The sequence below is a fragment of the Mustela putorius genome, unplaced genomic scaffold, assembly GCF_011764305.1.
Source record: "Mustela putorius furo isolate JIRA1106 unplaced genomic scaffold, ASM1176430v1.1 tig00000196_pilon_pilon_pilon, whole genome shotgun sequence".
In the NCBI taxonomy this organism is placed as follows: domain Eukaryota; kingdom Metazoa; phylum Chordata; class Mammalia; order Carnivora; family Mustelidae; genus Mustela; species Mustela putorius.
This window is the reverse complement of record NW_025421310.1, coordinates 4,871,366-4,899,331: the sequence shown is the minus strand read 5'-3', so window position 1 is coordinate 4,899,331 and position 27,966 is coordinate 4,871,366. Positions and strand designations below refer to the sequence as shown.

Below are 27,966 nucleotides of genomic sequence, written 5' to 3'. Positions count from 1 at the left end.
TTCAAGTGGGAGCTCAAACTTGTGTTTCAGTAAAAACCGTTTTCATCGCTTGGCGGGCGCTCTGTATCTCCGTTTCGGACTTGATCCATGAACACAAACTCCAAGGGCGACAGAAGGTCAGCACCCCAGTCTCTCAGGTTCTGTCTTTAGAATCGCTGTGCCACCTATGTGTCCATCGAAACTACCGTTTTAAACGCAGCGGGGACGTGGAGGCCCACAGAGGCTGAAGGCGTGGGTTGCATCCGAGTGAGCTTGGACAGTCTGGTGCTTGGGACCTTAGTGGATGGCAGGGTCTGCGCAGCGAGGCAAGGCGTAAATGGGTTCTCTGCATTGCCCTCGAGCGCCGGAGAGTGCTTCAGGAAAGGATGGGGGAGCGGAGTGATAACACGTGCTAATTACATAAGCGAATCTACACACACTGTTACATGTATGAGTCCGTATATATTCTGTATGTATATACACATACATACATGTTTAATATTCATGTATATATATGTATATATATAACATATTTAAAACTCCGCGGTAATATCTGCAGCAAATGTTCGGAAGTTAGACCAATAAGCTGTTTCGTAGGGAGGGATTTCTTTTTTTAATTCTTTTTTTAATTCTTATTTTTTATTTAAATTCAATTAATTAATGTATAGTGCATTACTGGTTTCAGAGGTAGGGGTCAGTGACTCAGCAGCCGCATGTAACACCCAGTGCTTGTTCCCTCATGTGCCCCCCTTTATGCCCGTCCTGGTTACCCCATCCCCCCGCTCCACCCCCCAGCAACTCTGTTTGTTTCCCAGAGTTAAGAGCCTCTCATGGTTTGTCTCCGTCTCCGATTTCGTCTTGTTTCATTTTCCAGGGAGGGGTGTGTATCACTGACACTGGCTCTGATCGCTGGGGCATGACATCAGTGAAAAGTGGACCAAGCGGTTTTGTTTGTTTTTCTTGTTTTTGTTTCCCCTGCTACTGTCCAGTCCGCCCCTCCTTGCCTGCCTCCAGGGTGAGCTGGTCCCACCGTTGCCCCTGCTGAGGGCAGTTGCCCTGGACGGAAGTTAGGAAGGGGTCGGGCGTGGGAAAGAGGGCCCTGGGGGTCCGCTGGCAGGTGTGCAGGCTGGCGCGGCCTCCTGGGTGTGAAAGCGGGAACCTCCACACACACCCCCACCTTTGCCGTCTGAAGATCCCTTTCCTGGGTGAATTTGGCCCTGGAGATTGTCCACAGAAGCAGTCCAAATGTTCTGGCTGCCTTCCGTTTGTCCATCTGTCTCCTCTCTGTCCAGGTGACCCCATCCGATAGCATCAGCTGGGCTGCATCTGGCTGCTGTTTGGGTTCAGCCGATGGGAGGCATCAGCAGGTGATCAGAAGGTGGGGGGCAGTGACAGTGACCCTGAGCAACTCATCTCACCCTTCTAAGTAAGCCTCAGTTTCCCCCTCTGCCCAGTAGGGGTGGGGCACATTACGACTTCATTTATTTGTTGGACAGTTATTTGCTGTGAATGTACTGTGTGTTGATCACTGCGCCGGGCGCCGGGGACACAGCAACGAGGCAACCAGGCACCTTTCTGTTCTAGTGAGGGGTGGTTGGCAGCCAACCTTTAAACCAAACAAATTAGCAAATGAGAAGAAAACAGTGAGGACAGTGGCCTTATCCTCACCTGAAAGATACAGAAAGAGGCTCTCAGAAGTAATTCACCAGGTGATTTAGCAAAAACAAAGTCTGTTTAAGTGCCTATGTTGTGTCAAGCAGTACTCGAAGCTCTAGGGACCCAGATTTGCACCCCAGATTTGCACCCCAGCGGACTGCTCGTGTGGATAGGGATGGCACTATGGGTTACATCGTGCCCCATACCAAAAAGAATCTACCGAGACCCCAGTTCCTCTGGATGTGACCTTATTCGGAAAGAGTGTCACTACATATGGAATTAGTTAAGAGGAGGTCCTACTGGAGGAAAGTGAGTTCCCACGTGATTCTCCCACAGGAAAGGGTGGAAAGACAGCCCACTGAGACCACCGCTGCGTGAAGATGAAGGGGAGAAGGAAACGATGCCTGTACAAGCAAACCCCCAGAAGCTAGGCAGAGGCCAGGAAGGCTTCCCCTGGGGGCTTCAGGAGGCGTGTGGCCCAGAGATCTTCCACTTCTAAGCTCTAGAACTGCGAGACAACACATTTCTGTTGCTTGAAGACCCCTGGCTTGTGATCCTTTGTTACAGAAGCCTCAGCCACTAATACAGGTGGATGAGCATATTGGAAACAGTCAAAGAAACCAACTGACTTTTGACAGTGAGCACCATGAAGGAAACAAAACAGATTACAGATTGCCTATTTTTCTGCGTGACGTAACAGACAAAATGTAAGCAGCTTAGAAGAGCACCCCTGATTAACTCACAGTTTCTGTGAGTCAGAAGCCTGGGCATGAACGACAGAATGATGGGCTTCTCTGCTTCGGGGAAGACTCAGGGATTCCCATTTCCTTGCCGTTGTTGGGCAGAACACACTCAGTTTTCAGAGGCTGCCTGCATCCGCTGGGGAGGGGTCCCCTCCTCCTTCAAAGCTGGGAACAGAAAATCGCCCTCTTGTTGAATCCCCCTCAAGCTCCAGAAAGCACCCTGTCCCTTTTAGGGAGTCACCTGATTAGACCAGGCCCACCAAAGATAACTTCCCTAGCTTAAAATCAACCGATTTGGAATCTTTTGGAAAAAAATTGTATTGAAGTATAATTGATGTGAAGTATTATATTTGTCTCAGGTGCACAGCATAATGACCTGACAGTTCTATACATTTCACATTTCATAATGCTCATCATGAGAAATGTCACCACTTGCTGCTGCACAACACTATTACGATGTTATTGAATATAATTCCCCATGCTGTACTTTTTCCTCTCTGTGACTTTCTCTTCTAAAGATGTATTTATTTGAGAGACAGGAGGGAGTGCCTGTGCACATAAGCAGGGGGAGGAGCAAGAGGGGGAAGGAGAGAGAACCTGAAGCTGACTCTGTGCTGCGCGCTCCATCCCACGACCCTGAGATCATGACCTGAGCTGAAAACAGGAGTCAGCCACTTAATGGACTGAGCCACACAGGTGCTCCTCATCTCTGGGACTTTTTTCTCATAACTGGGAGTTTGTACCTCTTAATCCCTTTTATCTATTTTCCCCATCCATGTAGCACCCCCTCCTCTCCGGTAACCACCAGTTTGTTCTCCGTATTTATGAGTCTGTTTCTGTTTTGTTTGTTTTGTCTTTTACATTCTCCATATGAGTGAAATTGTATGGTCTTTATCCTTCTCTGTCTGACTTACTTCACTCAGCAGGATGTCCTCTCTCTCCATCCGAGTCATCTGACTTGGAATCCTAGTGCCGTGTGCAAAGTCCTTTCCCAGGGGCTCCTAGATAGGCTGGGGGAGGAGGTGCACGGGCACCAGCAGTGCAGGAATCTGAGAATTCAGCCTACCACAGGGGACTGAGAGAGGTGGGGGGAGGTAGGAGGGCCTCGCAGAGGAGGTTTGAAGGGGCAGATAGGAGAGTCACTCCAGCAGAGGAACTGCCATCCCAGGCTGTGAGAGGAGGAAGCCTGATGGGTGCTGGGGCCCTGCAGCTGGCAGTGTGGCCCGTGGGCCCCAGAGCGTGGGTATGACGGCAAAGAGCAACTCCAGGCATTATCCTGATATTAAAAGCTTGGAGGTGGCCAGTCTGCAAAGACTCTCTTTCTCTCTCTGGCCCCCTCTCCCAGTGACCTTGGGTGGGTCACTTCCCTCTTCTGGGCGCCACACCTGGTGCCAGCAATGCCCCCTCCATCCCGGAGAGGAAAGAGCTGATGCTGGGGGAGGGGGTTGCAGAACGTGGGCAAAGCCCCCGCGATGGGAGAGGAGGGTGTCTGGGGCTCAAGCAGCTGGATGAGAGGCGGCAAATATTTATGCAGGCCGGGTCTGTGCCAGGCACAGTGCTGGGCGTGGCGAGATAAGGGGCCCAGGAGGCGCTGGGGCTTGGCCTCTGAGGCTGGATTCCAAGGCGCCCCCCAAGAGGCCAGGTGCAGGCAGTGGAAACCTCCCACTGTGGGCCTGGTGCCCAGAGGGAGGCATAGCTCCAGGTCGCTGGATGCCTGGGGGCGGGTGTCTATCCCCTGGGATCCTCAGAGCCCCCTGGAAAGGAAGGGAGTCCAGCTCCTGATTCCCACTCTCAGCTCCCTGGCCCATCTGGATCAAGTCTCAGATTACCCCTTCCCAGAAACCCTCCAGGACCACCTGACTGAAGCCGCAGCACCCACCAGCAGCCCCAGCTTCTCCATGAGCAGTGTCCTCTGGCCGGCACACAACTTTAGAACTGGTGGACTTCCGTGAAAGAAATAATGTCCTAGGGGACTGTCCCCCAAAGGACAAAGGAAACATCTTGAGTCCAAATCGATACAAATATACGATTGTATGAGTGACTAAACAAGGGGAAGGAGAGGGGACCCGGAATCTTCAAACTTGGGTCTGAATGCTTCCCCTTCCCCTCCAAGTGGGCCTTGCTCAGTGACGTGGGCACCGATTGGAAAAGGGGAGGGGTTGTCGTGGACTGGGTGATGGAGGGCGGCATCAGCAGTCAGTCACGTGGATACTTGAGCACCCCACCCCTGCCCCCACCAATGATTCTCCAAACTGAAGCCAGAAGGAGTCTGTTAAAGCAGGAGACTGGTCTCCTGTACTCAGGAGTATGTATTTCTAAAACCATCTCAATTGATACGATGTGGGGTGTATGCCTTTCACTGTAGTAAAATTTTACCAGGGACAAGAAGCCTAAATAAATATTTGGTATCCTGTAACGATATGCGTGCTGAAGTGTTTGGGGGTGATGTGACCTAATATTTGCAAATTGCGTTGAAATGAATTTTTTCAAAGATAGATACATGGGAACCATCTACAATTTCCACCCGATCGTTCTGTGAAAGTAAAACTGCTCAAAAAAGGAAAGTTTATTAAATTTTTGAAAGATGAGGATAGGATGGATAGGCCGATGGGCGGGTAAATTTCAGGATAGACGGTAGCCAGGTCCATCCGGAACAGAGTAAAACGCTCGCTGCAGACTCGGGGCTGAGGACATGCGTTTATTCTCCAATTCTTTCCTTTCGCACGTGTTGTGAGATTCCCAAACCTGGCTGGCTCAGTCGTGGAGCATGGCACTCTTGATCTCGGGTCCTCAGTTTGAGCCTCATGTACAGTTTATTTTAAAAAATTTTTTTCGGGGCAGTGGTGCTGGGAGCCTCGCGGGCACGGCGCCGTTACTCACAGTGGGGCGGCGGCAGCGGCACAGCGCTGAGCACACATCGCACCTTAGCAGCAGCAGCTACAGCAGCGGAGGCACCCCCCACCGTCACAGCCCCTGCGCTGGTGCAGCCAGCCACCCTCGCTCCCTCTGCTCTTCTTCCCTTCGCTCGCACCATGGCTGATCAGCTCACCGAAGAACAGATCGCTGAGTTCAAGGAAGCTTTCTCCCTATTTGACAAAGATGGCGACGGCACCATCACAACAAAGGAACTTGGAACTGTCATGAGGTCACTGGGTTAGAACCCAACAGAAGCCGAATTGCAGGATATGATCAACGAGGTGGATGCTGACAGTAATGGCACCATTGACTTCCCGGAATTCTTGACTATGATGGCTAGAAAAATGAAAGATACAGACAGCGAAGAAGAAATTCGAAAGGCATTCCGAGTCTTTGACAAGGATGGCAACGGTTACATCAGTGCGGCAGAGCTTTGTCATGTCATGACCAACTTAGGGGAGAAACTAACAGATGAAGAAGTAGATGAAATGATCAGAGAAGCAGATATTGATGGAGATGGGCAAGTCAACTATGAAGAATTCGTACAGATGATGACTGCAAAATGAAGACCTACTTTCAACTCCTTTCACCCCCTTCTAGAAGAATCAAATTGAATCTTTTACTTACCTCTTGCAAAAAAAAAAAAAAAAAAAAAGTTCATTTACTCATTCTGTTTCTATATAGCAAAACTGAATGTCAAAAGTACCTTCTGTCCACACACACAAAATCTGCATGTATTGGTTGGTGGTCCTGTCCCCTAAAGATCAAGCTACACATCAGTTTTACGACATAAAGACTTGTCCTACCTTAATGATAAGGAAGCACCTAGTGGACTCCTTGCAGTTCCATTTGCTCATGATTAATACACTGGGCTGGCCAGTTTTTCATGCATGCAGCTTGACAATTGAGCACAGTCAGGCATTTGTATTAAAAACGAAAAATGAAAAAAATTTAAAACTTCTTCAAATGGGTTCTAGTTCAATTTTTTAGTATAAAATTGTCATAGCTGGTTTACTGAAAACATTTTAAGTTGGTTTACTTCAGGATGCTGTGCAGAGAAATGGGTGAAGGATAAGCTGTCTAGACGTAGCCCCACTTAGCAGGACGGCCCTCTCGTACTTCTGGGTGCCCCCATCCTTGGTGACCATGACGCTCATCTGGGTGGCATGCCTCACATGTTGGTTTAGCATTGTCCACGTTGTCCTGGAGTGACATGGGTGTCAGGCTGTCACCATTCACACAAATTTAAAACAACAACAACAACAACAAAACCTTTACCAAGGGAGCATCTTTGGACTCTCTGTTTTTAAAACCTCCTGAACCATGACTTGGAGCTAGCAGACTAGGCTGGGGCTGTGGACTTCAGCACAGGCATCAACATTGCTGATCAAGGAATTACAATTTACGTCCATTCCAAGTTGTAAATGTTAGTCTTTTTTTTTTTTTTCCAATAAAAAAAGACCATTAACTTAAGAAAAAAAATTTTTTTTTTCGGAGTGCCTGGGTGGCTCAGTGGGTTAAGCCTCTGCCTTCGGCTCAGGTCATGATCCCAGGGTCCTGGGATTGAACCCCGCATCGGGCTCTCTGCTCAGTGGGGAGCCTGCTTCCTCCTCTCTCTTTGCCTGCCTCTCCGCCTGCTTGTGATCTCTCTCTCTCTCTCTCTCTCTCTGTGTCAAATAAATAAATAAAATTAAAAAAAAATTTTTGTGGAGTGTGGGCAGGGATTTGTGTTTGTTTCTTTGGCCAGCGGGAGATCGGCACCTGCGGCACTGCCCAGCACGTCGTGAGGCTCAGAAAATAGCTGTGGAATCAGTGTCCTCAGTCTGTTTGTCCCTGTGTCTCCAGCCAAAATGAAACCTTGTCTCTTTGTCCTCTGACGTTCTCCCATCTAGCGTAGTGCCTTACACAAAGCCAAGGGCTCAACAGTTTTAGGACGAATGAATGAATGAGTAACATGGGAAGAAAGAATCTCTGTTTAGGGTTAAGAGCACAGGCGCTGGAGTCACAATGCCTGGACACACAGCCACATGTGCTCCTTACCAGCCAGGAGACCTTGGGCATGTCAGCTCATGGCATCATCTTCCTCCTCCTGAAAACGGAGCCCCCACGGGGAACCTGCAGCCTCACCTGTTCCTGATGGGGCTGGAGATGGTGCAGCCACGTTGGGAAAGAGTCTGGCAGTTTCTTAAAAAGTGTATCATGAGCTTCTCACACAGCCTACCCGAGCGTTGGCCCAAGAGGGTCAAATCCATGTCCCCATGCGTGTTCACAGCAGCACCGCCAACAGCAGCCGAGAGTGGACTCCGCCCAGATGTGCACCCACAGATGAGTGGGTAAACACAGTGCAGTCTCTCCATACAATGGAACATTACTCGGGCCATAAAAAGGGACAAAGTGCTCCTAAAACTCACAACACGGATGAGCCTTAACAGCACGTGGAGCGAAAGAAGCCAGACGCAGAGGGCGACATATTGGATGATGCATTTTTAGGAACTGTCCAGAAGAGGCAAATCTGTCAAGACAGAAAGTACCTCAGTGGTTGCCGGGAGAGCCTGGGGAGCGCAGATAGGAAGTGATGATTAACAGGCACAGGAGATCTTGGGAGCGGACATGTCCTAACATTTCCTTTGGGGGGGTAGTTGCACAGTCCTATAAAGTCACTGAAAAGCACTAAGTGCCCTTGAAATGAGTGGGTTCCATGGTATACAATAATATCTGATGCTGTTTGCAACGGACAAACGGAGCCGGTGACAGTGTCTCTGTATTGACCTTGTCGTGAAGAGGGGGGAAGCGAATCCACGCGATCCCTGTGCAAGGCACGGCAGGCTCAGGACTCCTGAAATGTGTGTGATGTGATTATGAGCACGTGGTTGAGGTCATATAGATGAAATGCTCGGTGCAGGCCAAGCCAAGTCACAGGGTTTGATTCGTAGACACCAGCTTTTTGCTTCACAATAATAGCAACCGTTGGGGTGTTTTATCATGTCCTGGGTCTGTCCTCGCATCTAGGGCTCAGTCTTCTCGTCTGCAAGATGGGAGAACTCGGCTCCGTCCATAGGGACCTTTCCTCACTCTAAGTCCTGTGTTTTGTCCTAGGAACGTTTCTTTCTGGATGCAGGAGATCCTCGAGGCGGAGTAAGCTGGCGGGGAGGGGGCAGGTCGGGGGAAAGCCGAGGAGGGGTGGGCCGTGGTGCCTTGGGGCTTGGCGATGGGGATGCAGGTAAGGAGGGGCCTCACCCTAAGCCTTAGATGGGCCTGGCTAAGGGTATGCAGGCTATGCTGTTGGTCCAGCCTGGGTTCAAATCCCACGTCGCCAGTTCCCAGCTATGAGATATTGGTCAAGGGACTCCCTCTCCGAGTGTTGTCTTGCCCTTAGGAAGTGGTGAGGATATTTCCTAATCCCCAGTGGGGTGGCAAGGATTCCCTGAGATCAGGTCTACACCAGCCTGGGAAAATGATCGTAACAAAGCAGCAACAGCAATGGCTCCCTCGCAGGGGCAGTCGCTGTTTTCAGCCCTCTCCACAAAGGACCCTGTTGAAGACAAAGAGCTCAGTTCATGGTAGTGATTTCCAAAGTAGGACAAATGACTTAAATTTAGCCCTGTTGTCCCTTCTGTAAATCGGGCCGTGTAATCACCTCCCTCAATGAGTTTAATCAGTGAGGTTGTGCTGAAAGGGTGTCTGGCCACGGTAGGTGCTCACTAAGTGGGGGCCCATGTTTGGATATGGTAATAGGGAGCCACGGAAGGTTCCTGGGGAGGGAGGTAGCTCTGACGTCAAGGAAGCACACCCCAGCTCCCCAGCTCCCCATGCCTAGGGCTATTACAGGCTCTAGTTTGTGGGGGAACTGGTATCTTTTGGAAACTTCATTTGTGCCAATATTTGATCATTGTCCACGTCCTGTGCTGGTCTGTAAGCTCCATGAGGGCTCATCCCCAAGTGGTCTCCCTCGTCACTCTGTCCCTCACTTCAAGCCCTGATGCGGGGATAACGAAACAGACTAATGTGGATTGAGTGCTTACTACATGCCAGGCACCAGGTCAAGGCCTTGGCCAAGGTGTTGAATCCCTGACAGGGAACTCTGCAAACTTTAGACAGTCCGCCATCTCCCTTCCTACACCTTCAACCTCCACGTCTCTGGCTTCCTTCCCTGGGGCCCAGCCCCTGCTTGGTGTTTTCATTACATCAGGGAACCACCTTCCCTCCCAAAGCCTCTGTGTGCTGCCCTGGAAAACTGGGATGGCCTCACGCCTCTACAGGCCTGACAGGCATGAAGACACCCAAGTGGTTAGCATCAACCTTTGCACAGGAAAAAGGGAGCCACTGAAGGCTCTGGGGGAAGGACGGATAACAACAGGAGGGGGGCGGTTCAAGGAAGATGGCTTGAACACATCTCTCCCTCTCCACTCCCTAAGACCTAAATAGATGAGCAAGGGGAAAAAAAAACCGTTAGAAGGTTTGCAGAAAATGAACCTTTCCACCTACTCCTGATTTCTTGTGGTTTCTCCAACATGCAGCACCAACCCACCTCATGGCCTTTGACCCTGCTCTGCCGCTCTTGGTTCAGGTCAAAGGTCACCCAAAGGCCCTCCCTCCCAGCCAGGCAGTGTTCTCAGTAGCCCTAATTAATACCTGGTGGTCTGTTGCAGATGGGCAACAGACCTAGGGCAACCCTGTCCAAGAGAACTTCTTGCAGTGATGGGATGTTCTCGACCTGTGCTGTCTGGGGTAGCCACCAGCCTCAGGGGGCTGTTGGCCCCTGGAAACTGTGTGACTGAGAAACTGAACGTTTTTCATTATTTTATTTTAAATGGATTTACTCATTCTAAGTTTAAATGGAAGCAGCCACACATGGCTAAACTCGTGTGGATCTAGAATTCTGGCTTCTGGGGGGGGCCGTGGCTGTCTCCTCTTCAGCATCCCCAGGACCCTGCGTGGTGCCTGGTAAATGTCTGCTGAAAGCATGCATGTGGGGATCCCACAGGGGGCCACAGAGCTCCCCAAAGATGCCAGAACGGGTGGTAACCCGCGCTGTCACACTCCATATTCTTCTCTTGAGTTTCTTGCAGGCTGAGCACCTGCCTCCCGTTCCCTGATGTGGAAATCTGGACCCTTCCTGCCTGGAACACAAGCTCAGAGCCTGTTGGGACAGATCCCGGCTCACCCTAGACCCCCCTCTGGCAGCCCCCACAGACAGCCTCACTCTCTCCTGTTTCACGAACTCACATTTATTCACAGACAGACAAAAGGACAGGGATGGACCTTTGCTCACTGGGGACCCCCAGGGTCTGGCAGTTCCAAAGAGGTGACGGTGTCCAGTGTGTGTAATGGGAGACAGCCAGGCAGGGGGTCCCCCCAAGTCTGCATCTCTCTGGCCAATATTCTCTGCCTCCTTTTCCAACTTGTCCTGCCTTCTGAGGCCTGTTGGGACAAGCAGTTCCTAGCCAGCGTCGGGGTCCCCGGGGGAGGGGGTGGGCAATGGGAGGGAGGGGCGGTCCAGCCCCCCCCCCCTTAGTGTTGAGAGCTAGAAGGGGAAGGGTGGGTAGACAGGAGGCGCCTCTACTTCGACTTCCTTCCTCCATATTGCAAACCGGGAGCCAAATGGAGGGGCCAGGAGTGGTGGTGAAGGTCAGGAGGCCAGGCCTCCCAACCCCCGAAGGTGGGCCTTGCTGTCAATTTCTTCTTCCTCCATCTCGAAGGCTGAGTGGTCTTGGCTGTCGAAACAGGAGGCGCTGAGGAAGACAGGGGGAGCCGGCGGCAGCGGTGGTGGCGACTGGGGTGGGGTTCCCGGGGAGGGTGGCTCTTCCTTGATGCGTGCAATGGGCATCGGGAGCCCTTCCTCCTCCTGCCCAGCTGGTGGGGGCGGCGGGGGCGGCGGGGGCGACGGCGGGGCCTGGGCCTGGAGCGCCTGCAACGCAGCCGCCCTCTCCAGCTCGGCCCGGTGGCAGCGCTGGTGGCGCAGGAGGCTGTAGGCGCGCGAGAAGCGGCGCGGGCAGCGCGGGCACGGGTGCGGCGCCGGGCCTCCCGCGTGCACCTGCGCGTGGCGGGCCAGGTCGGCCAGCCGCTTGAACTCCCTCTGGCAGCGCACGCACTGAAAGGGGCGCGCCCCTGAGTGGGTCACCCCGTGCTGCCGCAGGTGCGCGCGGCGCCGGAAGCCTTTGCCACACTCGGGACACCAGAAGCGGGGCTCCCCCGCAGGGGGCCGGGCCGGGGCGGCGTCCCCTCCATTCTGCCCGCCTTCTCCCCCCTCCGAGGCACTCCCGCACTCTGCCCCTTCGCCCCCCTCGGGCCCCTTCCCTGAGTTCCGTCCACCCGGTGCCTTGTCGTCCTTCTTGCCCGCCGGGGGCAGCGGGGCCAGGAGGCTGAGCGCGCCGTGCACACGACGGTGCTGGCGGAGGTAGGAGGCGAGGCGGAAGGCCAGGCCGCAGTCTGGGCACACGAAAGGGCGGTCGGTGGAGTGGACCAGCCGGTGGCGGGACAGCGACCAGGGCCTGGCGAAGGCCTTGAGGCAGATGGAGCACTGGTGGCGCTTGGGCCGGGGAGGGGGGCCCCCTTCACCCTCCTGTTCACCCTCGGGGCGCAGACACGGGTGTGCTTTGAGCTCGCCCTTGGTGGCGAAGGCTTCGCGACAGCGGAGGCACAGCAGCGTCCAGTCGGCCTGGAGCAGGACCTGCTTCTCCTCCTGCCGCCCGGCTGCCAGTGCCAATTCGGCCCTCAGCTCCGCCGCCCCGGCCTCGGCCTCCTCCTCCTCTGACTCCCGGGGTTCGGTGCTTGTGGGGGCAGCCAGCGTGGCCGGCTCCCCTGCCGGCCACGTCTCGGGCCACGCCGCCTCCTCCTCCGCGGCCCCCGCTGCAGCGGTGGTAGGCTGCTCCGCCCCGGCGTCCTGGGAGCCCCAGCTCGACTCCGCGGCCTCCTTGGCCGCCCTCTCGATGGCCAGCTCGACCTCGCCGCCTGCGTGCTCCTGGGCCAAGTGGCGCCGGAGCTGGGCTGGCTCCGGGAAGGTGCGGGGGCAGGCGGCGCAGCGCAGCGGCGGTTGGGGCCCGTGGCCACGCAGGTGGCGGGAGAGGTGGGCGGGCCGGCGGAAGGCCTTGGGGCACAGGGGGCAGGCGTGGGGTCGGAGGCCTGAGTGGCTCAGCCGGTGCCGGGAGAGGTAGTAGGGGAAGCGGAAGAGGCGGCCACATGTCGGGCAGGGCAGGGGCGCCCGAGGGGCTCCAGCGCCCCCCCTGCCACGGCCCCGGCCTCTACCACGGCCTCGGCCACGGCCCCGGCCCCGGCCACGGTGAGGTGGGCTGCCCTGGGCGGGTGGAGGGGGCTGCGGATCCATGCCTGTAAGGAGAAAGGGAAGACAAGGAGACATTGGGGTGGGTGGGGGCGTGGAGTGGGTTAGATAAAGGGAGATGTGTGGAGTGAGGCCGAGAGACAGAGACAGAGAGAGATGGAGAGTCCGTGATGGTCAGATGATTAACCAGGCAATGGAGAGAGCCAGCAAGACAGAGCAAAGGCAAAGACCCCAGGGGCAGACAGACAGACAGACAGCAGGAGAAGCCGTAAAGGCAGGATGGTGGGAGACAGCAGGAGAGAGAGATGGGGACTCCCAGCAGAGACAGAGATGGAGAGAAAACAAAGAGATTTCGGGAGAGATGGTGCAAACACCAGAGATCAGAAGAACCACAGCAGGACAGAGGTAGGGACAGACAGACAGAGAGAGGGGACAAGCCAGAGATACAGACAGAAGAGGAGACAGGGAGACAGTCAGCCAACTGCTTTTTCTCCAGGGGCCCCGCTGGAGAATTTTGGGAGGGGCTGGGAACCGGCCAGTGGTGCCCGAGTGGAGGGGGTGGAATTCGACATTGGGAAGCCCCAGAAATGTGTGTGAGTGCCCAGACCAGGGTCTGGGAGAGGCTGGGGGTAGGAGGGCTAAGACTCCTGGGCAGTGGGGAGGCTGGGGTCCTGGACTCCAGGGACTGAGAGAGGTGGGAGCTGGGGTTTGGGACCCCAGGTTTGGGAGGGGACTGAGATTCACTCCTGTAGGTGTGGGGTAAGGATTCCTGGGTCCCAGGGGCAGAGAGGGTTGGGGGAGGGGGCTGGGCTCCTAAGACAAGGGGGAGGAGGGAGCTGGGGGCTCAGCTGCCCGAAGTCTCCACAGAGGAGGGGGCTGAGGGCCTGGCCGCTGGACACCTGCCCCCCACCCAGGCTGCTGGAGTATGGAGCCCTAGGTCCCCACGGGGAGCCAAGCTCCCCACTGGGCCCAGCTTGCGGTTCCCCGCAGGCGTGATCAGCAGAATTAGGGCCACGGGTCCAGGCCTCGCGGATTTCCGAGCCCAGAGCCTGGGGCTCGGCCCTGATCGGATCGCTGGGCGCCTGTGTCTTACCTCCGCCTCCTTCGCTTCTTTCTTCCTTCCCCGCGGCCGGCCAAACGCGGACGGTGGTGGCGGGGAGGGAGGGAGGGCCCGAGCGTGGTGGGGGGTGGAGGAGGCTGGGCTCGGTGTCACTGCCTAAGCCTTCCCCCCGGAAACCCGGCCTCTCAACCGAGCCCAAAAGAGGAAAGACCGGCTGGAAGGCCGGAAGCGGGAGGACGAGGGGACCCAGGGGGCGTGGAGGGCAGTCGGCTTGGATTCCTGGGTTCTGCATGGGGAGGGGGCTGCGGGCCTGGGAGGCTGGACGCAGCTCTCCTCCCCACCCCAGCAGACACACATATTCATTCATTCCTTCAACAAATACACATTTATCAGGTCCTGTCTGTGCCAGGCACTGTGTTGGGCGAGGGGGGTGCCAGGGGAAGGAGTCGTGAATGAGGCAGTGGCAGAGGCCTCAGGCAAAGTAGGGGCACTCTGGACTGGAACCCCTGTCCAGCCTTCACTCGGCTGCCGGAGCAAGCGACTGTAGGCTTCTCCTAGCCTCAGTGGCCCCCTCTACAACAAGCCCGGCAGATAGCATTCGCTCCTAAGAGACCCACATCTACTGAGCACCCACTGTGCTCCTGAGTCCTTCTGCAAGTGTTTCCCGGCATAGTTCCCTGGATCCCAAGCCCCGGGTATTTCCTGAGCACCTACTGTGGGCTAGCTCTGTCCTTGGTGCTGGAGCCTCGGCGACAGGCTGACGGGCTGTCCGACCCTGTCTGCAGGAAGCTCACCGTCAGAGGGAGGAGGCAGTCACAGATCCGACCGCCTTCCAGGAAAACGTGCTCTAAGGCAGGAAAGACGATTGGGGTGGGGGGTGGAGGTGGGGGGGAGACAGAGAACAGAGAAGGCACTGAGCTGACCTCCCCCTGGGGTGAGAGCAGTCCTCAAGGTCTTCCAGGAGGCAATAGTGTTTCAGCTGAAACCTGCAGGATGAAAGCCAAGGGTTGGGGATGAGAAGGATGAGCCAAGGGAAAGGAGAGAGACGTGCTCCACACATCTCAAATGCCCGAAACCGAGCAGTCGAGGGCTTGTTGCAGAGATAGGCCTGCAGACTTAAGGTGAAGTACATGTTGAGCACTGTCAGCCAGAGCGTGGGAAACAGGACCTCTCTGAACAGGGCTGGGCTAGTGAAATTTGGAACAGCCTTAACAGCTGAACAATTCCAGGAATGGGACTGCCAGATAGATCTGCTCAGAAACATGCAAAATGACATCGGTACCAGGTGAATCAGCACCAGATGATTGCACAGCACTGCAAAAGACTGGAGATGAGCTAAATTCGCATCCGGAGGGAATTCGAGTGGCATCATGATTGATCTGCCCAGTGGAATGCTATGTGTCCAAAAAAAAAAAAAAAGATGAAGAAACTTGCTGTGTAAAAAAATATGGAAGCGCTCCAAGTGATAACATGAAGGGAAGGGGGGATGGAAAGGAAGGTAGAAAACAGCCTGGAACCTGTTCTAACTGTCTATGCTTATCAGTGGGTTGTGTCTGGAAGAAGGGAGAGGGAACTAGCAACATTGTCTAACTCCCAGAACTGAAACTTACGGCACTCTATCCTTTTGTACTTCTTAAATTTGAAGCCATGTGAATGCGCTCCATACTCCAGAAAGTAAAGGGACAAGAAATCAAATGGGGGGAAAGGGTAATAAAAGTAAATAAAATGGGGGCGCCTGGGTGGCTCAGTGGTTTAAGCCTCTGCCTTCGGCTCAGGTCATGATCTCAGGGTCCTGGGATCGAGCCCCACATCGGGCTCTCTGCTCGGCGGGGAGCCTGCTTCCCCCTCTCTCTCTGCCTGCCTCTCTGCCTACTTGTGATCTCTCTCTATCAAATAAATGAATAAAAATCTTTAAAAAAAAAAAAAGTAAATAAAATGAAAATAAGCAGTAACTTAGTCTTGTAAGCGCTTTACAAATACTAATGCGTTTGTCTCTCCTTACCTTATGGAGTGGGTCACGCTATTCTCAGTTTAAACAGCAGCAAAGTGGGGAACTAAAACATGTCGAAGCTAGTGCATCTCAGCGAGTCTTTGCATTTCACAAAGAGATGGGAGAAACGACAGGCAAAGAGCATGACTTTTTTTTTTTATTATTATTCATTTGACAGAGAGCGATCACAAGTAGGCAGAGAGGCAGGCAGAGAGAGAGAAGGGGGAAAGCAGGCTCCCACTGAACAGAAAGCCCGATGTGGGGCTCCATCCCAGGACCCTGAGATCATGACCTGAGCTGAAGGCAGAGACTTAACCCACTGAGCCACCCAGGCATCCCAAGAGCATGACTTTTTTTTTTTTTTTTAATATTTATCTATTTGACAGAGAGAGAGAGAGAGAGATCACAAGTAGGCAGAGAGGCAGGCAGAGGGGGAGGGGGAAGCAGTCCCCCCTTCTGAGCAGAGAGCCCGATGCGGGGCTCGATCCCAGGACCCTGAGACCATGACCCGGGCAGAAGGCAGAGGCTCAACACACTGAGCCACACAGGTGCCCCCAAGAGCATGACTTTTAAAAGTGCCTGGGCAATAGTACTAATTTTAAAAGGATATTTATATAGGAGTGAAAGTCTAAAAATATCCATGGAAACAATAAGCACCAAATTCATGGTAGGAGTTAACTTGTAGCAGGGAGAAGCGATCAGATCCTAAAGGGGCCTACGGCGAGTGAGGTAACTAAACCTCTAATTTTTTTTTTAAGATTTTATTTATTTATTTGACAGACAGAGATCACAGGTAGGCAGAGAGGCAGGCAGAGAGAGAGGAGGAAGCAGGCTCCCTGCTGAGCAGAGAGCCCGATGCGGGGCTCAATCCCAGGACCCTGAGATCATGACCTGAGTGGAAGGCAGAGGCTTAACCCTCTGAGCCACCCAGGCGCCCCTAAACCTCTAATGTTTTAAAGCTGATAGGCAGGGGCGCCTGGGTGGCTCAGTGTTAGGAACGTTTGTGTATAAGTGTTTGTTTGGACGATTATTTTCAGTTCTTCTGAGTGTATACCTGGTGGGGTTGGGGGGTTGTTATTTCATTATCTGTATTTTAAAAGCTTAACATTTTTTTTTTCCAAAAAAAGGAAGGAAAGGAGGAAGGAAGGAAGGAAGGCAGGAAGGAAATAAGGAAAATTCAGGAATGGAATGGTGGGAAATAAAATTTCAAGCAGAGGGAAGAGCATATTGGGGGATGGGGAGGGAGATCTTGTCTTGAGGGAGACTCGAGGCCTTGGATTGGGCCATCAAAGGCTGGAGTGTCATGGAGAGAGGCCGGGAGTTGCACAAGCCGCTGCGGCGGCCTCTTAGTCCAGGCGGAATGCTGGACGCGTTCCTGGTGCACTGAGAAGCCATTGAAAAGGTTTTAAGCTGGAGAGTCACATGATCTGATTAGTGTTTTAGAGAAATTCCTGTGGGACCCGCGTGGAGGCTGGGCCGGATGCAGGGGAGACCTAGGCTGAGAGCAGGGAGGAGGCGGGGAGCCGGCCCAGGTGAGACAGGGTGCCTGGGCAGTGCGGGACTCCGCGGGGCCGTGGGCCCGAGCAGGGGGCGGGACCTAGCGCTGATTGGCTCCGGACTGCACTCCTGGGTGCCAGTCCCCCTGCTACTGCCTCCTCATTGGCTCTCCTGCCCCCAGCGCCCCTACCGCGGCCAGCCTCTCGCACGCAGAGATCGCAGCCTGTGAACCTCCGGTGGCTTCCCAGCCCTTCCTCCCGTATTCCTCTCCCCCTGCCTGTAAGGCTCGATGGGTCTGGCCCCTGAAGCGTCCCTCCACTGGTGACTACCTCTCTCCTGCTTCACTCCGCTCCAGCCGCACCACCCCACCTCTGCTATTGGTGGACTCAGGGCCTTTGAACGTGCCTTTCCCCCCTGCCTGGAGTGCCCTTCCCCCTAGATTTCCATCAAGTGTCCCTTTATTTCACGCTGTATAGTAACCCATAGCATAATATGCCACCGTTTATATATCTGCTTTTTGTTGACAGATGTCTTAGTCTGTTCCGGCTGCTTTAACAAAACACCACAGACTGGCGGCTTATGAACAACAGAAATTTATCGCTCACGGTTCTCTGGAGGCCGGAAGTCCAAGATCAAGGCACCTGCATGCTTGTCTTCTGGGGGAGGCCCTCTTCTGGGTTTATGGCCAGTGCTTCTTGTGGTGTCCTCTCAGGGTGAGAAGGGCCAGGGGTCTCCCTGGAGCCTTTCAGAGGAGGCGCTGGTCCCAGGCACTAAGACTTAAGCACCTCCCCAAAGCTCCATCTCCAAACACTGTCACACTGGGAGTTAGGATTTCAACATAGAAATTTCGATGGGAACACAAACATTCGGACCACAGCAATGACACATCAATTGTTCAGAGTTTGAGGCCATACAGATTGCTGCTGGGAGATGTTTAAGTGTGTCTCCTAGTGCAGGTGAAGGAGTTTCTCTAGGGTTCGTGCCCAGCAGTGGGATCATGGTATCACAGGACACGCATACCTTCAGCCGTATTAGTATGTGCCAATCTCCCAGGCATCTTAAATTTAAGAAGCTCAAAATGGAATTCTTTATCCCCCTAAGCTCCTATCGAAACTTGTTCTTCCCCTTTTCATGTCTTAACACAAAGTGCTACCACCTAACCAGTCCCTCCTGAGCTCTTTCAATTACACACACACACAAACACTCACATTCCACCTTCGGAATTCATCTCGAATCCGCCTGTATCTCCCCACCACTCCGGTCCAGGCTCCTAAGCGTCTCTTCTGCTGCCTCCAGTTCCTTCTCGACTCAGCAGCCAGAGGAAACTCTGTAAAGTGCGGGAGTGGTCAAATCCTCCAACATTAAAATCTTGGTGTTCAATTGCCTGGAGAGCACAGTCAAATGCCTCTCTTGCCCCACCAGGCTCTGGGACCTGACCCCTCCCCCTCCCTTCACCTCTCCCTCCTTGGGGCCCATCCGCTCTCTGGTCTCTCAGCACCCTTTGGGTTTCAGATCAGATGCCGCCTGTGGAGAGATGTCCACCGGACACCTGAACTGAAATGGTATGCTCACGGGGTCACTCACTTTCTTAACACCTTTCCTCCCCTCCTTCAGCATGCTCAGAAACACCTGAAATTACTTCCGTTTCTTTACTTTTCTCCACCCCACCACCCAAACACTAAAACATAAGCCTAGGAGTCCTTTTCTCCACTGCTGGATCCTCAGAGAGGATTACAATGCCTGACACAGAACGGCACTCGAGACAGAAATGTAATCTAGTGCCTAGAAGAGGAATGGTTGACTCCGCCCAGACAGGTGACTCCTACCCTCTGGGGTGCATACAGTGTTTAACATAGACATTTGGTCACCTAGAGGCAGGGTCTAAGATTTAGGGTCTCTCCTTAGGGGTAGAACTTTTCTTTAAGGAGACAGTTTGGCTTTTAGGGGGCCTGATGGGATTGACGGTGTCTAAAGGGCATGTCTGGTTCTAAAGGGCACATTCAGTCCACTGGAGGTGGATCTCGTGTTTAAGGGACAGAATTCCACTGAGATGAAACTTAAGCCATTTCTGATTTTAATGGTTGTGCAGTATCTAAGGGACTCAACATTTGTCAGGAGGGAGAAAAGATCTGCTTTTCTTTAGGGAGCTCATCCTAAATCAGGGAGAAAAGCCCCCACCTCTCTGGAGCCAAGGATCAGAAAACAAAACGGCAGTGACTGACAGGACGAGGTTTATTGGGGCCCTGTGGAGACATTAGGGAGTGGGATAAGGGGCAAGGTCGAGGCTCACAGGGGGTTATCCCCTAGCCAAGCCCCCCTTTCCCTTGGGGTTGAGAGGAACACAGAGACTGCCAAACCAACAGAGATGGAAAGACAGGTGCTACAGCAGAGCAGGAGGTAAAGCCCCAGAGTCCACCACTTCCCACTCAGATGAGTTCACAGGATGCGGAATGATGGGGACTGGCCGGCACTCTAGAGGGAGGGAGGAGTGTCTGCCATATTGGCCTAAGGAGGGTGGGGTACAGGCCCGTCTAGACCAGCCCATTCCAGTGGACAGGGGTGTGTATCTGATTCAGTTCATTCTATTGGGCAGGAGGGATTTCAAACCAGCCTATTCTAGTGTTTGGGATGGGGAAGATCATTAGGGTGGATCCATTCTGCCCTGGGGGAGGGAGACCTAATTGGGGGGAGGGGTTTTCAGGGCAGGGGCATCTACCCTGGTCCTCTTTCAGCATGAGGAATGAAATGGGATGGGTGGGGGGAAGGCAGGTTTCGGCTCTATCCATTTTTGGAGGGCACCAGTGACTGGTGGGTAGCATTTGGGGGATCCAGGGAAATTCAGGGACATGGTCCCCCCACATTCTCCAGATCAAGGTCGTTGGGAATGATGGCTCTTGGGGAGAGGGGCAGTCTTCCTTGGGGGAAGGATGCCCATCTCTTATCACTAGGGTCCTCAAGATGAGAAGTACTTGCTGACACCCACATCTCATTGCTACGTCCCCACCACTCGGGGAGGCCTTTTGATTTGGGGTTGCTCAGGAGTCTCTTCCTAGGTCACGGACCTCGCAGCTGAGGAGTCTCCCCGGTTTGTTTGCTGCCCCCAGCTCATGGGGCCGTGCGAGTGTCTGGTGGCCCCCTATCTCCAGCTGGGGTCCCCTGACGGCAGGGCCCAGGGATCTGGCCCCAGGCCCTGAGTGCGGCCCCCGACGCGGGGCGGCAGGGTGGCTGCGGCATCAGTCCATGCCGCGGTGCAGCTTCAGGTGCCGCGAGAGGTTGCTGAGCGTGATGAAGCCCTTGCCGCAGATGTGGCAGGGGAAGGGCCTCTCGGTGCCATGCAGCAGCCGGTGGCGCTTGAGGTAGCACTCGTGGCGGAAGAACTTGCCGCACTCGAGGCACGGGAATGGCTTCTCGCCCGTGTGCACCAGCACGTGGCGCTCCAGGTCGCGCGGCGAGCGGAACAGCTTCTCGCACTCGGAGCAGCCGAAGATCTTCTTGCCCCGGCCGGAGGCAGACGCGGCCTCGCCGGACGCTGGCTCCCCCTCTGGTGCCGCGGATGCCGCCTCCGCTCCGCCGCCCTCGCCGTGGCTCGCCCGCCGGTGCTCCTCCAGGGCCGCCAGAGCCGCGTACAGGGCCCCGCAGTGGCCGCAGCCGTAGGTGGCGGGGCCCGAGTGGGCCTCCAGGTGGCTGGCCAGTGCCGCGGCCGACGCGAAGAAGGTCCCGCAGTCGCACTGGTACAGGGTGTCTTCGGACGCCTCGATCGCTGGGGCAGGAGCCTCCCCGCCGCCTTCCGGGAGCAGCCCCGCGAGCTCGGGCACGCCGCCCCCAGTGCGGCCCAGGAGCAGCCCGCCATCCCAGGCCGCCTGGGCATCACCCGCCTCCACCGCGCTACCGACGTCGCCGGCCGGGTCGGGCCCTGCGCTGGCGCCCGGGGCCCAGGCCTGCACTGGGGGCGCGCCCGGGCCCTGCAGGTCGTGCGTCAGCTTGTGCCGCTCCAGCAGCGCGGGGGCGTTGAAGTCGCGCTCACAACGCGGGCACTTGAAGGGCTTCACGTCGGTGTGCGCCGCCCAGTGGGCCGCCAGCTCACGGCCATGGTCAAAGCGCCGCGCGCAGGCTCCACACGCAAAGGGGGGCAGCGAGGCGGCGGCGGCCGCGGCGGCGGCCTCTGCCAGCCCCCAGCTGCCCGGGCCCGCACCTGCCCCCTCTGGGCCCTCGCCACCACCGGCCCCCGCGCCCCCGCACACTGAGCAGGGCCCCACATTGCAGCAGACAGAGCAGGGTGCGCTCAGGGCCGGCAGGCCTGGGCCGGGTTGCAGCGGGGACGGGAGCACCCCGCGGTGCTGGCGCTTGAGGTGGCGGCCCAGGCTGGAGCGTGAGGAGAAGCGGAGCTCACACACCAGGCAGCAGTAGGGCTTCTCACCAGTGTGGACGACCTGGGAGGGCAGGAGGGAGAGCACAGCATCAGGGCTGAGGGTCTAGCCTGCCATCCCTGCATTCCCAGAAGGACGCGGCCCAAGCTCCCTGCTGTGTCTACAAAGCCCCATCTGCTCCAACTCTCACTTGTCTTCTCTAATTTGGGTCATGTTGGCATTCTTTCAGTCCTTTCATTCTTCAGGACCTTTGCACATGCTGTTCCTTAAGGTGGAAGACTCTTCCTCCTGGTGTTCCGGACCAACACTTACTCATTTTCAAAAAGCCCACCTAGGAGATTGGGACTCCCTGGGACAGTGGCCAAATACTAGGGCTCTTAGCACTAACAAACCTGGGTTCGAATCCCAGCTCTGCCTTTCACTCTCAGTGACAAGTGGACAAGTAAACATCATCTCTGGGACTCTGCTTTGCTCCTCTGTAACATGGGCACAATAGGACTACCACCTCACAGGGTTCTTGTGACGATAGGGTAAAATCATCACTAAAGAACAACCCAATTCCTAGAAATTAGAATTATGATTGACAAACTTTCTGATGTCCTCTCTGGCAGTGGATGTTGTGAAAAGGTGGAGAGGAGCTTTTATCATCCCCTAGGGTGAGAGGTGGCTTTTCAAGGTTTGCTCTCCAAACCTCTAGAGCAAACACTGTCCAAAAGAACTTTCTGCAATGATGGGAATGTTTTATATCTGCCACTGACCAATGTTGCAGCCATCAGCGACTTATGGCTCTTGGGCACTTGTAATCTGGCCCGTGTACGGTGCAAGACTGTGCCTTTACGGACATACGGACATTGGCCTTTGGGAGTCAGTCACAGAGACAGTTTGAGCAACGAGTCCTTTCGACTGGCAGTGCCTTCCTGGAGAACTGTGAGGCTAAATCAGAGATCACAGTGCTCTTTGCTGCCCAGCCCTGTGGCTCCAAGGGTGTGTCCAGCCTGGGGAGGCCAGCCCAGGTCCAGCCTGCAGGACTCACCTGGTGGTGCAGCAGGCCGGTGGAGTCTCGGAACCCTTTAGGGCAGGCAGAGCAGCGGTAGGGCCGCTCGCCGGTGTGCGAACGCAGGTGGTTGGCCAGGTTGAAGCTGTGTTTGAAGCCCTTGCCACAGCGTGGACACGCGTGGGGTTTGAGGGCAGTGTGCCGGGCGAAGTGACGCCGAAGGTCCGAGCGGTAGCGGAAGCTCTTGCCACACTCACTGCAGTGAAACGGAACCCGGGGAGCAGCAGCGGGAGGCGCTGGGGCTGGGGCCGGGGCAGGGACCGGGGGCACTGGCAGCGGGGTATCAGCCATGATGGCGTGGTGGGAAGGCAGTGGCGAATGGAGGCTCTCTCTGGAGCAGGGAGGAGACATGGAGGGCAGGTGGAGTCAGCGTCCCAGGAGCCCTCTCCATCAGGCTCCCTGGCCTCACACCCACCCTCTGTCCCCTGGAAACCCTTCCCACTTCCCTCCAAGCCACACCCACCATCCTGTAAGCCCCTCCCACTCTCCTACAAACCCTTCTCCCGATCCTCTGGCAATCTTCCTAATCAGCGCTAGGTGGCTTCTACCCTACTGGGCCATTTTTAAGCCTCTCCCCTTCTTTTACGATGGACTCCCCACTCCTCTCTAAACCCCGCCCACTGTTCGCCCCACCTCCTCCTCCCAAAGTCCCCACACTGTTCCCGAAGCCTCTAGTATTCCTTGATAAGACCCTTCCCCTTTCAAAGGCCCTCCCACTCTTCTTCAAGAGCGAAAATCATCTTCAGATAAAGATTCACATTCCTAGGGTAGGAGAGGACAGAGATTTGGGGCCAAGTGCACTTGAGTCAACCTTTCAGGGCGACCATAACCGGTCCTGAAACCTCCTGCATTTGTCCATGTGCAAGTGCGGGAGAACGGGAGCGGAGGTGAGGACTACGCAAAACTGGGGCAGTGCACACCGCGCGCTCACTTAGGCTGGGCACACAGCAAGGACTCTACAGGCAAGCTGCTCTGATTACTACTAACCACTATCTGAGCTTCCTACGTCCCACCGTCTTTCTTCTCAGCTAAGGTCTGGCTCCAAAACGCCACTCACTCGTTTTTCCTTGAAACCTAGCCTGGAAGGAAGCCCCGTCCTTTGCAAGACCCTCCCCTCAACCCCTTGTTCTCAGCCTTCCCCTGGGAGCCCCTCCCCCCCAAGTCACCGCACTTACATTATGAAGACTTATTATTTCCACTAAGACTCGCCAAACTGCACACCTCAGTCCCATCACCTCACCATGCCTACTCCTTGACCAGCTACTCCCCTTCTACCCTAAGCTGCGCCCACCTTCGCCTAGAGCCCCATTTCCCCACTCAGCCCCAAGTAGGTCCCTTCCATCCTTCAAGCCCAGCCCATTTCCATTCTAAGCCACGCCCACGCGGAAGCTCCTCCCTGCTATTGCTCCGCCCCCGCCACCACGAAGCCCGCCTTCTTCCCACCAAGTCGCCTGCAGGGCTTCCCGCCCCCCCCCAAGTCGGCTCTGGGACTGAGGCCCCGAGTACCGGCCTTTTGTGCCCCTCCCCCCTGTCCCTAAAAGGTGCGGCCTGGGGCACCCGGGGCGGGAGCAGGTCAGGCGGGACCCACAGCCGGGCAAGTCCACCTCGCTCGTTCGCAGCCGGGGTCCTAGAGCCCTGGGGCGGCCCCAGGAGGCCAGGAAAGTCAGTCGGCTTTTCTCTTTAATTACTTACACCTCCCTCTGGGCGCCGACATTTTGGGCAGCGGGGGCAGCGTCACTTCCACCCGGGGGCCCCTCGACTTCCGCCTCGGCTCGCTTCTCCCCCACACTCCTCCTTTCTCCCGCCCCCTTGGCTTCCCCCCACCCCCACCACCCGCCCTTCCCCGTTTCCCGTCCCATCCCCTAGCACTGGAGGCCGGAGAAGCTAGGATGGCGCCATGTTGGGTGAGGGCAGGGTGGGGGCAGGGCCTAGGGTGACGCGGGCGCCATACAGACTAAGGGCAACAAGCTCCCGCTCGGCCTCTTTCCCCTTTGTGCCTGCCCTGACAGGTGTTAACGTAAATCACGGCAGACTTGATTCCCTTTTCGCAGCCTCCGAATCTTCCTGGTAGAGTTGCGTCAGGATAAAAGGAAAATCGAAGTTCGGCCACTGTGGTAGAGCTCGGAGGAAAGGGCAGGTTCCATCTTGTCCTCCCTCTGGGGGGCTTTGAAGCCTATCGGGCGCCATGTTAACTACGGGAACAAGCAGCCATTTTCCCGCTCCTCATCCTTGCGGTTCCTGTCTTTGATTGGGTCACCCTGTTGGGTGCTGTGTGGGAGAAAAGACATTTCTGCGTGGTTGGGAAAGTGTTAGTGGGGTTATTTCCAGCTCGGGGCCAGTGAGGGCGACGGGCGCGCAGGCGCGTGTTCTCTGCGAGTACGTGACCGGTCCTTAGGACCCAGCGCGTCCTCTTTGTCTCCCGCGGGCGCGGGCCCGACGGAGAGGGGTGGGGGAGGGAGGGGGCGGGGCCGTCCCCGCGCGCGCCGCCGAGGGGCAGGGCCCCCTGGCCCCCGCCCCTTCCCACGCGCCGGCCCTGTCGCCCCCGCGCGCGCACACTCGCGAGCCCAGGCGACATGCAAATGAGGTACCCGAGAGGCGGGGGTCCGGGCGGGGAGAGGGGAGCGGAGGGAGGGGAGGCCCGGGGCCGCGCGCTCCTGGAGCGCGCCCCCACACCTGCTTCCGCGCCCGCCGCAGCGCGCGCGCCGACCTCGCGCCCCGCGGAGTCGGCCCGGGCGCGCGCGCGCAGACCCCCTTCCTGGCGGCCCTCGTGGTCCTGCGGCCCGCGCGCCGCTCATTGGCCGCCGCCCCCGCAGGGCCCGCCCCGCGCGCTCGGGCCGGCGGGCGCGCGCCTGCACTGGGGTAGCGGAGGGGCAAGGGGCGAGGGCACTGTTCCAGAGACCCGGGTTCTAGTCCAGGCCCTCCCTGCGGAGAGAACCTTGTGATCGTAGAAAAGTGGTTGGCCCCTCTCTGGCCTTCAGTCTGTGTGCCCGGTCCAAGGGGGTGCACTGGCACCTGCAGCCCCAGCTGTTAGCGGCGCGTCTGCCTTCCTCCCGCTCCCCTTCATGACACCCTAGCTGGGTCTCGTGGCCCCAGGCTCCGAGGACATGAAGGAGGTGGTGGGTCTGATGGTGGTGGTGGTGGCGATGACGGTACTTTATTGAGTGCTTACTATTACTAACCAACAACACTGCTGTATCTGTTTGACCCAGGTGGAAACTGGCCCAGAGAAGCAAAGTCACTTGTTCATTAGCGGCAGAGCTGGAGTCTGCCCCAGGTGTAAGGGACTCCATGAGGTCCCCTTATCTCCTTGGGTCCATGTCATTTCACTCCCTGGACCGTTGGGGTCCTTGAGATCTGGTTTGGGTCTTGGTCCTACTGCTTACTGGCAGAGAGGGCTTGGACAACTGACTTGGCTTTCCTGTGCCTCCGTTTCCCCCGTTGCAAAGTGGGGGTGATGTGCCATTATTCAGAGGGTTGGTGTGAAGCTTAGCCACTCACCAGGATATCTCAAGGCACTGGTGTGCACTGAGCACTCTGTGTGTTATCCTCTTGACATGTCTGTGTGAATAGGTGCAAGCATTCGTCCTGTTTTGCAAAAGGCTTAACTGAGGCTCAGAGAGATGAGCACTTTGCCCCAGAGCACACAGACTGAGCGGCAGACCTCGGCACTGAACTCAGAACTCTGACTTGGGAGCCCACACTTAACAGTGCTGGCACATTTCTTCATCCATGACTCGGAGCCAAACATCAGCTGCGACCAGTCCCTTTCTTCTTCTAGTCCTGAACTCCCACTCCTCTCACTCTGCCAATCAGAAGCGGCACAAAACATCTCTGGGCCTCCATGGCTCACGTTTAGTGGGCTCTTTGCTTTGAGGATTGAAATACTGGCCCCTACCCTTAGTTGGACTCTATTCTATTCTCCCATGAAGATTTTTTTTTTTCTTTTGGCTCAAGCTGACCCTGAACTTCTAGGACAAGAGTTAGGGAGGCTTAGGACACACCTGTGTGACCTCTGTACCAACCGGTACAGAACTGCCTTGCTGTTTTACCCACCAGTGTGGCTCTGATTGTCCAGGTGAATGTCCACCATGCCCAGGTGAAGAGACACAGACCAAGGGATGGGCGAGGTGTTGGGGGACAAGGGATGCTCCAGACCCTCCCTGCATTGACGGCTGCCCCCTCTCTCCTCTTAGCCCGGCTCCAGTGCCCAGACCCAAGCCCCCCACTGCTCAATGGACACCCCCAGCCCAGACCCGTTGCCTTCGCCTTTGCCGGGGGAGGAAGAGAAATCTCTGGCTTTACCTCCTCCTGTTCCCCGGGGACGCCGAGGCCGGCGTCCTGGGGGGGCCACCTCCTCGAACCGGACACTCAAGGCCACCCTCCCTCGCAAGCGGGGCCGCCCCACCAAGTCAGGGCAGGAGCCCCCGCTGGCACAGGGGGTGACAGCCCCTGTGGGCGGCGGCAGTGGCAGCGACCTCCTGTTGATTGATGATCAGGGTGTGCCCTATACGGTCTCTGAGGGGTCAGCGGCAGGTTTGCCTGGGGGCTCTGGCCCTAAGAAGGCCCCGCACTTCTGCCCTGTGTGCCTGCGGGCCTTCCCTTACCTCTCTGACCTGGAGCGCCACAGCATCTCGCACTCAGAGCTGAAGCCGCATGAGTGCAAGGATTGCGGCAAGACCTTCAAGCGGTCCAGCCACCTGCGGCGGCACTGCAACATCCATGCCGGCCTCCGGCCCTTCCGCTGCCCACTCTGCCCTCGCCGCTTCCGTGAGGCAGGCGAGCTGGCCCACCACCACCGTGTCCACTCTGGGGAACGCCCTTACCAGTGCCCTGTCTGCCGGCTGCGCTTCACGGAGGCCAACACGCTCCGGCGCCATGCCAAACGCAAGCACCCTGAAGCCATGGGGGTGCCCCTGTGTTCCCCGGACGCAGGGCCTGAACCGCCGTGGGACGACGAGGGCATTCCAGCAACGGCGGGGGCCGAGGAGGAAGTGGAGGAGCCGGAGGGGAAAGAGCTGGCTTGACCCACAGCCTGGGCCACCGCTGCCCGGGTCAGACGTAGAGCTGGGGTTTCAGCTGGTGCTGAGCCTGGGCAGGAAAGCTGGGACACCCTCATACCTGGTGGTCTTCCCGTTGTGGGAGGGGGTCGAGGGTGAGGACCTAAACTCCTGGGTCTTACTGCCTTCTGCCACCCTCCCCGGGACTGACGGGCCCCTGGGGGCAGGGACCTCGGAAATAAATCTCTGCCTACTGGCTTCTGTGTGTAATCAGTGTCGGTACCAAGGCTGGCCCTTCCTTCAGATGCCTTCCCTTCCCTATGCCACCCTGATGGGAGTGCATGGAATTTGGGAGAACCCATGTCATGTGCATTGTTATAATGCTTGGCGCTGAGAGCGGTCTTGGAGCTCTCGTCTCCAGCTGACCT

General features: G+C 56.3%; 3 protein-coding genes and 1 pseudogene across 11 annotated transcripts; 2 read left to right on the top strand and 2 right to left on the bottom strand.

The window, feature by feature from the left end:
- Window positions 1-5,314: 5,314 nt before the first annotated feature.
- On the top strand, window positions 5,315-6,261 carry LOC101689216 (annotated as a pseudogene).
- Window positions 6,262-10,506: 4,245 nt separating this feature from the next.
- Window positions 10,507-19,190, bottom strand: ZNF579 (zinc finger protein 579). Of its 4 annotated transcripts, none has more exons than XM_013048129.2 (5): window positions 18,705-19,190; window positions 18,329-18,447; window positions 14,557-14,619; window positions 14,348-14,412; window positions 10,507-12,620 (listed from the first exon to the last, which is right to left on the bottom strand). In XM_013048129.2, exons 2-5 carry the CDS (start codon window positions 18,346-18,348, stop codon window positions 10,924-10,926), a joined length of 1,845 nt encoding a protein of 614 aa, XP_012903583.1. In that variant the 5' UTR covers window positions 18,349-18,447; window positions 18,705-19,190; the 3' UTR covers window positions 10,507-10,923. The 4 variants fall into 4 exon arrangements, with proteins under 4 accessions (XP_012903583.1, XP_012903585.1, XP_012903581.1 ...); XM_013048131.2 differs by lacking the exon at window positions 18,705-19,190 and adding an exon at window positions 18,576-18,682; XM_013048127.2 differs by lacking the exons at window positions 18,329-18,447; window positions 18,705-19,190 and having other exon boundaries at window positions 14,557-15,391.
- Window positions 19,191-19,334: 144 nt separating this feature from the next.
- FIZ1 (FLT3 interacting zinc finger 1) lies at window positions 19,335-24,415 on the bottom strand. 3 transcript variants are annotated; one of them, XM_004776987.3, is made up of 3 exons: window positions 24,234-24,415; window positions 22,521-22,872; window positions 19,335-21,550 (listed from the first exon to the last, which is right to left on the bottom strand). In XM_004776987.3, the coding sequence occupies exons 1-3, from the start codon at window positions 24,398-24,400 to the stop codon at window positions 20,354-20,356; spliced, it is 1,716 nt and encodes a 571-aa protein (XP_004777044.2). In that variant the 5' UTR covers window positions 24,401-24,415; the 3' UTR covers window positions 19,335-20,353. The 3 variants fall into 3 exon arrangements, with proteins under 3 accessions (XP_004777044.2, XP_044932840.1, XP_004777045.1); XM_045076905.1 differs by lacking the exon at window positions 24,234-24,415 and adding an exon at window positions 24,146-24,224; XM_004776988.3 differs by lacking the exon at window positions 24,234-24,415 and adding an exon at window positions 23,717-24,136.
- Window positions 24,416-24,992: 577 nt separating this feature from the next.
- On the top strand, window positions 24,993-27,796 carry ZNF524 (zinc finger protein 524). Of its 4 annotated transcripts, XM_045076909.1 has the most exons (3): window positions 25,014-25,125; window positions 25,751-26,637; window positions 26,735-27,796. In XM_045076909.1, the coding sequence occupies exon 3, from the start codon at window positions 26,774-26,776 to the stop codon at window positions 27,563-27,565; it is 792 nt and encodes a 263-aa protein (XP_044932844.1). In that variant the 5' UTR covers window positions 25,014-25,125; window positions 25,751-26,637; window positions 26,735-26,773; the 3' UTR covers window positions 27,566-27,796. The 4 variants fall into 4 exon arrangements, with proteins under 4 accessions (XP_044932841.1, XP_044932844.1, XP_044932842.1 ...); XM_045076906.1 differs by lacking the exon at window positions 25,751-26,637 and having other exon boundaries at window positions 24,993-25,125; XM_045076907.1 differs by having other exon boundaries at window positions 25,751-27,796.
- Window positions 27,797-27,966: the final 170 nt, after the last annotated feature.